The following is a 12,908-nucleotide window of genomic DNA, read 5'->3' as shown; positions in this document are numbered from 1 at the left end:
AAGGAAGAGGATAAAAAAATGGTATAGAACTTTACTACTAACAAAGGCTTGCCTGTGCATTTGAACCTAAGAGAAGTCCCATGAACTGGGTATTAGACTCATCATTTTACAGCTGAAGAGACTGATAAACTTTGCCGAAAGACCCCAGTGAAATAAGTGGTGGAGAAGTGACTGAAACCCAGACTGTATATATTTCACAATTATTGCACAGATTAAATAAGATGCTGCTAACATTACATTATCTTACCACTTTACAAAGTGCTTTCTTATAGTTATCTCAGTTAATCTTCACAGCACCCCATTTTACAGATGAAGAAAGTCACAGAGAAATTAAATGTTCTGCTTAAGACTTAACCTAAACTCTATGATGCCAAGTTCAGATTTTTAAAATATGCCACAATTCTTTCTACAGCATATAAGTGTGTGAAAGCACTTTGAAGCAATGTGCATTCAAAAGGAAGACATAATAATTTATTGTCTACCATTCTGGAGCTCCTGTTAGTATAAATGTACAGTTTTGCCCCATAGTGTCCCCTAAGTGTCAGCTCCATGGTACAGGCTAAGTAAATGTTGCTAATTTCACTTATCTTTTCACTGAAGTGAAAAGATAAAGATCTTTTAAAGATCTTTAAAAGATCTTTTCACTTCAGACTTTGTTATTTACTTAAAATAATGTCTATTAAATTTATACATTTCAATAATTTCACTTTTAATTTTACTGATACTATGGGAGAGAAACATTTAAAGGCTTGTATAATCAGGTCAATTAGCAAATATTTATATACCTTTTAAAAGTGAAATTATCAATTTAAATGGGAATGCAGTTTACCTTTCTCTACTTCACTGATCACAGAAAAATAAATACTTCTCAAAATTGGAGTGGATATGAATAAACTATCTTAATTATTTTGAAAGAAAATGGGTTTTATTTGTTTTCTGCTTTTAGGTATATGATAGAACTGATGGTTTTTCACATGGTCCTTTTGGCTTGAAGCCTAGATCAGGTAAATATATGTTCTGCAAATAAAATTTATTGGTTATATATGAAACTAGAGTTTCCAAGCTTAAAATGAGATTTGATTCCATAGTTTTAAGTACACGCAGATTCTTTCCCCCTCCAAAAGTAATTTTCTCTTAACCTTATTTGTCTTTCCAATTCCCATTCCCCATTTCTTTCTTCCTCTTTACCTTCAAGCTCCTGAAACCTCAGCTTTTTGCCTTAGATATACTGCAGTCTTATTTCTACACTACTGTGACTGCTATTAGAATGACCACTCTGCCAGCAAACCAAACACTGTTTGAAATTATAGCACTCCATTATATTGTGGTTTTAAAAAGGGATCTTTTCGCATTTGGCAAGCCCAAAAGAAAATGGATCCATGTTACTTGGCAAGGTATTGAATTACAGTTTTTATTACTGAATAACTATATTGACCTTCAAGAATAATTTCCTTTTTCTTTAAAGATAATAAACATAATAAAGGCTGATTTATGTTTAATAATTTTTAAGCTGGATCATAAGTTTCTAAAAATGTGTTTATGTAAGAACATATATAGGTGGTAGAAATTGTTACACTTGTCTTCCCTGTTGCTTTCAATTATGCAGATTAGTATATTTCAATTATATTCTGTGAAAAATATTTAGAATGTATTATAAAGTAGTAGTGTTTAGTGAAATTTTGTATTGATTCTTTTTATCATGCCTCTTTCCCTACCGATGGTTGATCCTTCTTATTAGCTTTGTTATAAGTTAGGAAATTTCTGTTTTTATAGCTTTTAGCCGCTCATCTCGCCAGGAATATGGGGCAGCAGATCCTGGATTTACAATGAGAAGAAAGATGGAACATTTACGGGAAGAACGAGAGCAAATACGACAACTTCGCAATGTAAGTCTGATTGACCTTTCAGATCTGCTTTGTAGGAATGGGTTTAACTTGGAAAATTAACAATGTATATGGAGCCCTTGCTGGTGTAGCTCTGTGGATTGGGTGCTGGCCTGCAAACCAAAGGGTACCTGGTTTGATTCCCAGTCAGGGCATATGTCTGGGTTGCAGGCAAGGTCCCCAGTAGGAGGGTGCATGGGAGGCAGCCACACATTGATGTTTCTCTTCCTCTCTTTCTAACTCCCTTCCCCTCTGTCTAAAAGTAAATAAATAAAATATTTTTAAAAAATGTATGTGGATTTTATTTTCAATACTCTTTAAAATTTTGGATTATATAATAATGCTTTGTAATATAAATATATAACATATTTAGGTAGAGTATCTGTGATTTATGCCTATTTTTTATAGAATCTTGAATCCAAGTTAAAAGTAATTTTGCCTGATGACATTGGAGCTGCACTCATGGATGGGGTTGTTCTTTGTCATTTAGCCAATCATATAAGGCCACGCTCTGTAGCTAGTATTCATGTGCCATCACCAGCAGTGGTAAGTTTTGTCAGCAATTTTTAAGTTCTCTTGAAACTGTTTTTAAATAATATCAATTTTGATTTATTTCTGTTTAAATATGCCTATAAATATACCTTTTCTTTTTACTTTATAGCCTAAACTGAGCATGGCAAAATGTCGAAGAAATGTAGAAAACTTTCTTGATGCTTGTAAAAAGTTGGGTGTCTCACAGGTAATTGTAATTTTTCTAACATAATAATCATTTAAATATTAACTTATTACATAGGTACTGCATTTCTTATTCTTCACAATTGGAATGAATAATGCTTTTTGAACAGGAACATGATTATCTTCCATGGATACCTTCTACAGAATTCCAACTTTTACTATAGTAGCACTGTAATGAATGTTTTTAAGCTGCTTTGAAAGTCATTTAGGAAACAGCTACATACATGTAAAAATGTACTCATTGTACACATCATTGAATAAACATAAATAAGCAGTCATATTACAACTTGGTTTTGATCATTGCTGCTATTGTTTTTTCTGCTGGAGGACATTTGAAATCCTTTGTACAATAAATCCATGGACAGACTCATGGAAGATTTATATTCATGGTGAACAGTGTTTTAAACTTTATTTAAAATGTGTAATGGGAAATCTTAGTAACATATTATGATAATTTCTCACTGGACAAACTCCGTCTGAAATTTGTAGGAATTGGTTTATATTTCATGTAATAGTTGCAATCATAAAATTAACAATTAAAGTTATTTTAAATTTATAATGAAAATAAATAACCAAAATGTTGTTTTTTGGAAAACATGATAAGCCTAACATCAGCATTACTGACTTTTGAGCGGACATGACATTGTTAGCAGGTCACAATCTAATTGCACTTTTTAAAATTTAGTTTAATTTTTTAAAATTATTTTTATTGAGACATAATTGACATATAACATTGTGTAAGTTTAAGGTGTACAATGTGTTGATTTGATACACTTATATAATGAGTTGGGTTGTTAAACTCTCTCTCAACAGTGTCATAATAATTTGGTCTGCAGATTCCACTTTAACCTCTTTTCTCAAGTGAATATAATTTATAATTTATATAGAGAAAACCAGTTGAATTGCTGTGTAATTTGGAAACTATTTGCTGTTCTCTTCTAATTTTCTCTATGCTTGACATGATGTTTTGAAATTTCAATTCTTAACCATTTTTATGTTCTTTCTTTTTTGTACTCTTAATCTTTTACTGAGAAAATAGAAAAATTAGGAAGTTTTTTTCCTAATAATGCATTCTATACATTTTTCCATTTTTGTTTTAAGAGGTTTGTAAGGGGAGTTCTCAGTAAACATGTTTTTGAATGAATGCGTGTTTTTATAGATGAGGACACTGAGGCACAGAGAGGTTAGGGAACTTCTCCAAGGTCACACTTTTAGTAAATAGTGGAACCATGGTATGAGTCCCAATGGTCTATCTCCAGAACCTACTCTCTTAACTTGGATACTCTATTTTCTTATGTGAAAAAAAGACAGTCCAACATACTCCAGACACCTTCGTGATACATTAAGCAAGAAGGGTAAATGGGAAGGTCTTACAAAAACTATTCTCCTTAGCGTACTCTTGGCTTCTCTAACTTGTTCTAGGGCAGTGTTTGTGCCCTACCCTTCCTCAACATAAGAGAGGGTGCTATGGAGGAAACAGTCAACAACTCCCATTTTCTAAACTTTCTAGCTACTGGCAGTGAGGGAAGAGCTTTATTTTTAGCTTCAAGTTGTTATTTCCTGACTTAGAAATGGTAATTTTTTAGTCAATTTTTTCACTTAATTTCTTTTGCATTTTAGAATATTTTTGTGTTTTTAACAGCTTTATTAGCTACAATTGACATAAGATAAAGTACATATAAATAACATGTACAATTTGGTAAGTTTTGACAAGTATATACACCATGAAAACTTCCTCAAATTCAAGGTAATGAACATGTACATTATCCTCAAAAGTTTCCTTGTGGCCCTTCGCAATCCATCCTTCTACCAGGCAACCACTAATCTGCTGTTATGCTGGTGTAGTTGGCATTTTCTATCCAGTGTTGTCCATAAATGGAATGATACAATATATATGAAGTTTTCCGGCTTTTTGCACTCAGTATAATTATATTAAGACTCCATGTTGTTGCATGTGTAAATAGGCCATTCCTTTTTATTGCTGAGTAGTATGAATATACCACAGTTTGTTGGTTCATTGACTTGTTGATGGCCATTTCAGTTGTTCCCAGTTTTAGGGATTACTACAAACAAGGCATCTATGAGCATTTATGTTCTTTGGATGTATGATTTTTTTTAAATTTTGGGTAATTACCTAAGAGCCTAGGATTGAAATGACTGGAACATATGGTAGGTGTATGTTGGGGACCGCCCTGCCTGGTCTCAGGAAGCTATAACCCCCCGTGACTTAGGCTGAGTGAAAGACCTCTGGACCAGGAGCCACTAAGGAGACAAAACTTATTTCCCTGGCATGAATGCTGCCTGTTCTAATGCCTGGCTTCCCTTTTGCATGATTGGCAATCAATGATGGGTAGCAATTCTCTAAGAAAGAGAATGAATCTAAGACAGACACAATCATGTGGGAATGCCCTAAGGGAAGAGATTTGGGGCTGTGGAAATGAAGGGGTGATGGACATCAACCCCTGCCCCCTCGACTTTGTCAAAGCCTGAGTCTTTGTTCTTAGATGTGAGAAATCCAAGTCTCCTGGCTGCCTCTGTCTCCTGCCCTTCTCAGGCCTGCAGGGGTGGTACAGCCCAGACCAGAAACAGCAGACTCCCGGGGTAATCAGGCCTGGAACATAGAATATGCAAGACCCTGTGAGATCTGTTTGCTGGAGGATGTTACTAACTTGGAATTTAAAGGCACAGACAGGAAACCTTTGGAACCTGTAGTCCTTTCATATGTTAAAACTCCAATCTCTACCCAGAATCACAGCAGGAGTTCTGTCTGCACCTTTGTAAGTCACCTACTTCTTTTGATCTTTTCTGCCAGACTGTGAATCCACAAACTAAGTCTGTTTTCTCAATAAAAATCCGCTTGGGAATGGAGACCGGGCGCTCTCCACTAGAGAGAGTGGTCATGGCACTCTCCCCACTGGAGAGAGTGGCCCTTCTGTTCCTATTTCCCCACAGGACCTAGTTGTCTCTGTGTATGTTTTTCTCGTGTTTCGACAACCATCTGCAGCCGAGATGGATACTGCTGGCCGGTATCCGACACAGGTGTATGCTTATAACAAAGTACAATATATAAAGAACTCATACAACTTTACACCAAACAAACAAACAAACAATCCAGTTAAAAATGGGCAGAAGATCTGAACAGATACTTCCCCCAAGTACCAATTGCCAACCAGTTACCAATAGATATATGAAAAGCTACTCAACTTCACTAGCAATTAGGGAAATGCAAATCAAAAATACAATTACATATTATCTCACAGCTCTTAGAATGGCTATTATCAATAAGATAGGCAATAACAAGCATTGGAGAGGTTTTAGAGATGAAGGAACCCTCATTCACTGTTGGTGGGAATGTAAACTGGTACAACCACTATGGAAAACAATATGGAGCTTCCTCAAAAAATTAAGAGTAGAATTGCCATATGACCAAGCAACTCCTATTCTGGGTATCTACCTGAAATATTTGAAAACATTTATTTGCAAAGATATATGCACCCCTATGTTCATTGCAACATTATTCATGGTGGCCAAGGCATGAAATCAACCAAGGTGTCTTTCAATAGATGATTGGGTAAAGAAGATGTGGTACATATCCAGGGGTGTCCAACCTATGGCCCAGGATGGCTATGAATGCTACCCAATGCAAAATTGTAAATTTACTTAAAACATTTTGAGATATTTTGTGATTATATGTCACAATATATTTAATGTGTGTCCCAAGACAACTCTTCTTCCAAGCATGGCCCAGAGATGCCAAAAGTTTGGACACCCCTGAAATCGAACACTACTCAAGCATAAGAAAAGATGAAATACTGCCATTTGGGATAACATGAATGGATCTTGAGAATGTCATGCTAAGTGAAATAAGTCAGACAGAAAAATTCAAGAATCATATGAATTTACTCACATGAGGGTTATAAAACTGAATGCAACTAGTTAACAAGAAAAACAATAAAAAACTCATAGACACAGACAAAAGTATGGTGGTTACCAGAGGGAAGGGGGAGAAGGGGAGGCAAAGGGTGCAGGGGGCCAAATATATGGTGATGGAAAAATATTTGACTTTGGAAGGTGGACACACAATGCAATATACAGATTATGTATCATAGAATTGTGCACTTGAAACCTGTATAATTTTATTAACCAGTGTCACCTTGATAAATTTAATTTAAAAATTAAAATAAAAAATAAACAAAAAAGAAAGTACTAAATTGTTTTCTAAAGTGGCCACACCATTTAACATTTCTATCAGCAGTATGTAAGAATCCAGCTCCTTCAATTCCTCAACAACATTTAATATGGTCAGTGTTTTGTTTTGTTTTTGTTTTTTTCAGTTTGAGCCATTATAATAGGTGTGTACTGGTTTGCCAATATGGTTTTTCTTTGCATTTGCCTAAAGACTAATGATGTTAATCAAGTTTTCAAGGTTTATTTGCCATTTATATGAATTCGTTTATGAAGTGTCCATTCTAATCTTTTGTCAATTTTTAATTGGATTGTTTTCTTATCATTGAGTTTGAGATTTCTGTATAAGATATGTACAAAGTCTTTTATTAGATGTATGATTTACAAACATTGTCTCCTAGTCTTTGATTTGTCCTTTCATTCTTATTGTAGTATCTTTCTTAGAGCAGTTTTGATTTGTTTGTTTTTATCTGCAAATTTATTTTATTTTATTTTTTAAATTATTGTTCAGTTATAGTTGCCCCACCTTTTCCCTCACTGTTCTCCCCTGCCCTGTCCACCACCCTATTCCCACAGTTGTTTGAGGTAAAATTGATCATGGTGTCAGACCAAAGAAATCTTTGCATAAATCAAGGTCAGAAAATTTTTCTATGTTTATTTTTAGAAGCTTTATAATCTTAGGTTTTACATTTAGGTCTATGATAAAATTTAAATTTCTTCAACAAATATTAAAACTATTCTGTTTTTTTAAAACTTCTTCTTGCACGTGATTTGGTATTCTCTGTCCTTCAAAGAATTTGTCCATTTCATCTAGTTAGCCAGGCTTATTGTTATAAAGTTACTTATCTTTTTAACATTTAAAGAATCTCTTCCAATGTTACTTCTCTTATTTCTGATATTGGTAATTCGTGCATTTTCTCTTTTTCTTGATTAATCTAGCTAGAGGTTTATTGGTTTTTTAAAATCTCCTCAATGAACAAACATGTGGTTTCATTGATTTTTCCCCTATCATTTTGTTTTATTTTATTGTTTTCCTCTTTCCTCTTCATTATTTCCTTCTTTCTACTTGTCATTAGTTTAATGTTCTCTTTTCTACTTTGTGAGGTGGGAACTAAGTCATTGATTTGAAACCTGTTTTCTTTTCTAATATATACTTCAGTGGTTATTTGAATACATAAGCAAAGTATTAGGAGGGCAACTAATGTTGCATTGAAAATGGATATAAAAAGATGGTTTTTGAGAACTCTTGATAAATGTGATGTTACAATAGTATTTGGTGAATGGGTTATTGGGGTAAGGAAGAAAGAAAAGAGTATTTTGATTCTCAGGTTTTTGTTGAGAGAGATTAAACTGTGTACTCCTTGCTAGACATAGAATAAAGAAAGGCCAGTTATTAAGTGAGGAAGTAGCTCTGTTGTGGACACATTGATTTTGATATGTCTGTTGGACCTCCATTTGGCTGTATGAAGTTGACATTTGTATCTGGAGCCTAATAGAGAAATCTTGGCAGGAAATATATTTTTGAAAGTCATCAGGATGGAGGAATAGTTGTTATAATTCGGGAATAGGGGTCCAGTCTTTCCAAGGCTTCCAGTGTTTCAAGAAACAGTGGATTTAAAAAATAATGTTTATAGGTTTTTAAACTAAAACACAGTTATCAACCAGATGGGGCCTGTAACTGGTCTGTTTGCCGCTCCTATATCCACTACTAGCTTATTTTCCTGAGGCGAACAGTGTCCCAACTGAAGCAGTGGACTGCATTGTTTCTTCAAAAATAGCTATCAAATTTATTTGATGTTGTATGCATGCATGCAAAACTTCAATTAACCCTTGCTGTTTTAATAAAGCTTTGGGAATAACAAGGAGAGGATATAGTGTAAAACAGGGGTCTCAAACTCATTTTCACAGAGAGCCACATCAACCTCACGGTTGCCTTCAAAGGGCCAAAATAATTTTAGGACTGTATAAGTGTTACTACTCCTTAACTGTTAAGGAGTTGAAATTACATTCAGCCCTTTGAAGGCAACGGCAAGGCTGATATAGCCCCCAGTGAAAATGAGTTTCACACCCCTGGTGTAAAGTGAGAAGAGAGTGAAGATAGAACCCTCTGAAAACCTTAGGATGTTAGAAGAGGATCAATGAAGGCTAATGAAACCTAATGCAAAGGTGTCGTTAAACTTCTTTCTCATGGACTTGTGAGAATCAAATGATGTATGTGATGTGCTTAGAAGAGGAGACAGTTGTTATTGTTCAAATTCTAGACTATTGGAAATAAGAAGCAGCACAACAGTACTAGAAGCTGGAGGGAAGCACCCTTAAGATAAGAGAAGTACTGAAGTGGTACATATATATAAAAGATCATGGAACCTTGGAACTGATAAAAAGAAGCAGAGTACAACGTGCTTCTACATACAGGCTGTTTTGTTTGTTTCTCACACAGTTCCATCTTCAGGATGAAGAAACTGAGTCTCAGGAAAGTTTAATACTTCATATTACATGGCCCTTAGATCTCCTGGCTGGAATTGTAGTGCTTTGTCTGTTCTAGCAAAAGAGTTTGGGAAACATTTAGCATGACTGTTCACTTAAAAATATCTGTTTAGGTAGAGCAAGCAGATTGTCAGATCAAACACAGCTTGTAAAATAATAATCTTATAACATAAAAGTCTCTATTTTTAAAAGCAGACATTTTAGACTCGAATTGAGCAGAATTGTGTGTTCTTCACATGAAGTTTTATAGAAAGCATGTTTAAAAAAATCCTGTTTTCACTAATTTAGGCTTTATTGCATTATTTAAAAACAAATGTTGAGATATCACTTTTTTTTTCAGGAAAGACTCTGTTTGCCTCATCATATTTTGGAAGAAAGAGGTCTTGTGAAAGTCGGTGTCACGGTTCAGGCTCTTCTTGAACTACCTACAACCAAGGCATCTCAGCTTTCTACAGCTTAATATAACATTTAAAAATCATAAGTGTATAGTTTCATTTACTTGAAGTGATTTCAAATTACTCAAATTCATGAATAAGACTATCTAATAAAAAATAATTTTATTAGATCAAGCCTTAGTTTTTAAAAAAATTATGTTGTATTAAATTTTAAATAGCCCAAACTTACTTTGGAAGAAAACTGGACTAAAACTTAAGAGTTTTTGATAAATTCAAATTCTCTTTTTACTTAGTCAGCTGATAACCTTGATTATTTTTGAAGTTCAAATTGACAGTAAATTTAAAATACTATTGCAGTTTAATAATTGCTTTAGGTTTAATTTTTAATATAGCATACCAGTAATGTCTGGGTAAGGTAATCTTTTTGACCTATTTAAATAATTCTATATCTGAGTTATTCAATTCTCTTCTAATTCTAGTTTATACAGAAGTTCTTTAATCTTTGTTCTTAGTTTTCTAGAAGAAAATGAGTAGAAAATATAGAGCTATGACTTTATATTGAATTGTTTTAGTATTATAGGTTGTTGCCAAAATATTTTCAGTTGTACTGTAGATTGTTTACATGTGAAGTGCCTGTGTAATTGATGACTCATTTAGTCTTAAACATTTTTGCAATTTGTTTTAATGTGTTATGGAGTCAGTGAAACTTTAAAATATTTTAGTAGATTATGTGATGTCAGTAATATGTGAGGATTTAAATGTGACTCACATTGTGATATTTGTGGGTTTTTTACTTAGTCCATTGCAATTTTCCTTAAATTGGTTATTTCATGTTGTCAAAAAACAATATTAATATGCTTAATTTATGCTATTTAATTTTGGAAAACTTAATCATCTTTTAAAATGTATTGTTTGAAGAGTATTTTATGTCTGTATTGAAAATGTTACACAAAGCAGTAAGGTTTTTGAGAACTAGCAAAGTACTAATTATCAAGGACATTTTGAAAAAGCTGCCAACATTTGCTTTATGCTTTTACTTTCAGGAACATTGCATCCATGTGCTCCCTTTAGTTAGATTCAGAGAGTAACAATTGAGGAATAGGTTTTTATTCAAAATGTGGTCATTTGTGGATCCTGTAAATCTTATGATACTCAACTAACATGATGTTGAATTAAACACAGACCATTCTGTAAATGTTTTCACAAATATACTGTTACGTAAAGTCCTTGTTTAATTTAGAGGTGGATAAATTTACATTGGTAGTAGTGCAGGTATGTTTAAAAAACGTTACTCTAATGAATAACTCTGTTTCCTGTAGAAGAACCTCAGTATAATTACTTTTGTAGTAGCCAGGCAAGTATCATATCTTAAATATGTGATTATTTGCACTTGTTACCTCTTAAAATGGATGCAACTTATTAAATATGTTGGCCTGGGTGTATCAAAGGGTATATATAAAAGACAAAAACTATTGTGCCAAATGATTTAATAAGGGCTGATTTAGAAACAACTCTGCTTTTTTGGATCAGTTGGCATGAAGCCATATAATTAAATTTTAGCTTGAGAATACAGATGTGTTTTTTACACCCCCCAAGGGCCAAATTGGAGCTTTTAAAGAATTAAAGGCTCTTATAACTATATAGGCTAAACATTTTTAGTAATGTATTACTTTAAATATTTGAGCTAATTAGTAACTATTTTTCAGTTGGATCCAAAAAAAAAAAAAAAAAAAAAACTTCATTGACATAATCTCCCTAGCAAAAACTTAGGTAATAACGGTAAAAAAAAATGGCAAATAAATACTTCAGCTATCAGTTTTTATTGTAGAAATTTGATAATGTTACAAATAAAGTGATCATTAAAAGCTAAAGCAGTCATACTGCTATCATAGTTAACATGCTCTAGGATTCCTCTTATTCATCAATCTAGGTGTTAATTATTTTCTAAGTATCTTTCTGTTTTGTGCCATTGAAATATTAGTGAAATTATAGGCCATTTTCTTATTGAATTTTACTTGTCAACTAATTATTACTTTCAAGAGAAAATGCACCAGAACCTCACTGTAGCATTTTTTTACTACAAAGCAAAATTCCATTTAGCATGGGTCTGTCTGAAGTCCAAACTCTGGCAGTTTATTTACCATAGTGCCAAAAGGCAACACCACCTCTGAGAAGTTTCACAGCATAGTGCCCAAGGACACATTATATCAAGGCTCTGATGTATTTCTTTTAGTAGTTTTTAAATAAGTATAAAACTTTTTATGGTTATTATATACTTACTTTATCAGTTATTGAATTAAGAATGATTATCATTATGTGACTTAGCTATGTGATTTGAAGAGGGTTAAATAATCAAACCAAAATATTTTATTCGGCCCTAAAAATGCAGTATATATCTATCTGCTAAATTTATTACTGTATGGCACAAAAAAAGAAGTGATGTTGGATAAGTTAGAATTGAAATAAAGAATGAATGCATTACCATTTATTTAATAATTATCTTTACAGGATACTAGTTTATTGAGTTTTCTAATGGAATTTTTTGAAGAATTCAGAAATGTTTGTATTGGTCACAGATCTATCATGACTGATTTTCCTGATGGATTTAAAAATAAATGGTAATTTAAATGTATATTACCGATGCAAACTGTGGATAAATAAAGTTGAACAAAAAAATTAGTGTGAAATTTCTCTTTCTCTTTCTACCTCTTCTCTTAACATCACAGCATCCATTTTTTGTAGGTGTTTGATAGTTTGCATCTGTGCTCTCTAATATGGAAAAATAAGCTTCAAAAAGATATTCAAAGTAAGTTGTTTTAGAGTCTAGATTCTTTTATATCCTGCCATTTTCAGTTTGTAATGTTTTCTTTCAAAAGAAACAAGTCCCTAGTATATCTTTATAAAATAATGTCACCTTTATATAAGATAGACTCTTTGTGTAACATAAATAGTTTAACAAAAGGTAACATAGGCCAAATTGTGATAATGTTTTTATTGTTGTTCAAGTACAGTTGTCTCCATTTTATCCCCAACAATCCTCCCACCCCAGCCATCCCCACCTCCCACCCTCGATACTGCACCCTTTGGTATTGTCTATGTGTCCTTTATAGTTGTTCCTGATAGATTTTAGTACAAGGTATATGATTGACTTACCCTTAAGTTTTTGATAAAAAATAATTTTCTATTTTCAAGTTATTCTAATTTTTTAAATCCACATATTTTA

At 33.1% G+C, this 12,908-nt stretch overlaps 1 protein-coding gene across 1 annotated transcript in view; it reads left to right on the top strand.

Moving 5' to 3' along the window:
• LRCH2 (leucine rich repeats and calponin homology domain containing 2) overlaps nucleotides 1-12,340 on the top strand; it is a 139,131-nt gene extending 126,791 nt beyond the window's left edge. The window contains exons 16-20 of the mRNA XM_045817738.1: nucleotides 947-1,004; nucleotides 1,774-1,886; nucleotides 2,292-2,429; nucleotides 2,545-2,622; nucleotides 9,631-12,340. Coding sequence (XP_045673694.1) covers nucleotides 947-1,004; nucleotides 1,774-1,886; nucleotides 2,292-2,429; nucleotides 2,545-2,622; nucleotides 9,631-9,750 — 507 coding nt within the window. The 3' untranslated portion in view covers nucleotides 9,751-12,340. The remainder of the gene's footprint in view (nucleotides 1-946; nucleotides 1,005-1,773; nucleotides 1,887-2,291; nucleotides 2,430-2,544; nucleotides 2,623-9,630) is intronic.
• Nucleotides 12,341-12,908: the final 568 nt, after the last annotated feature.

The sequence above is a fragment of the Phyllostomus hastatus genome, unplaced genomic scaffold (assembly GCF_019186645.2).
Source record: "Phyllostomus hastatus isolate PE091 unplaced genomic scaffold, TTU_PhHast_1.1 phas_scaffold_28, whole genome shotgun sequence".
Classification (NCBI taxonomy): Eukaryota; Metazoa; Chordata; class Mammalia; order Chiroptera; family Phyllostomidae; genus Phyllostomus; species Phyllostomus hastatus.
This window is presented reverse-complemented; position numbering and strand designations above follow the sequence as displayed.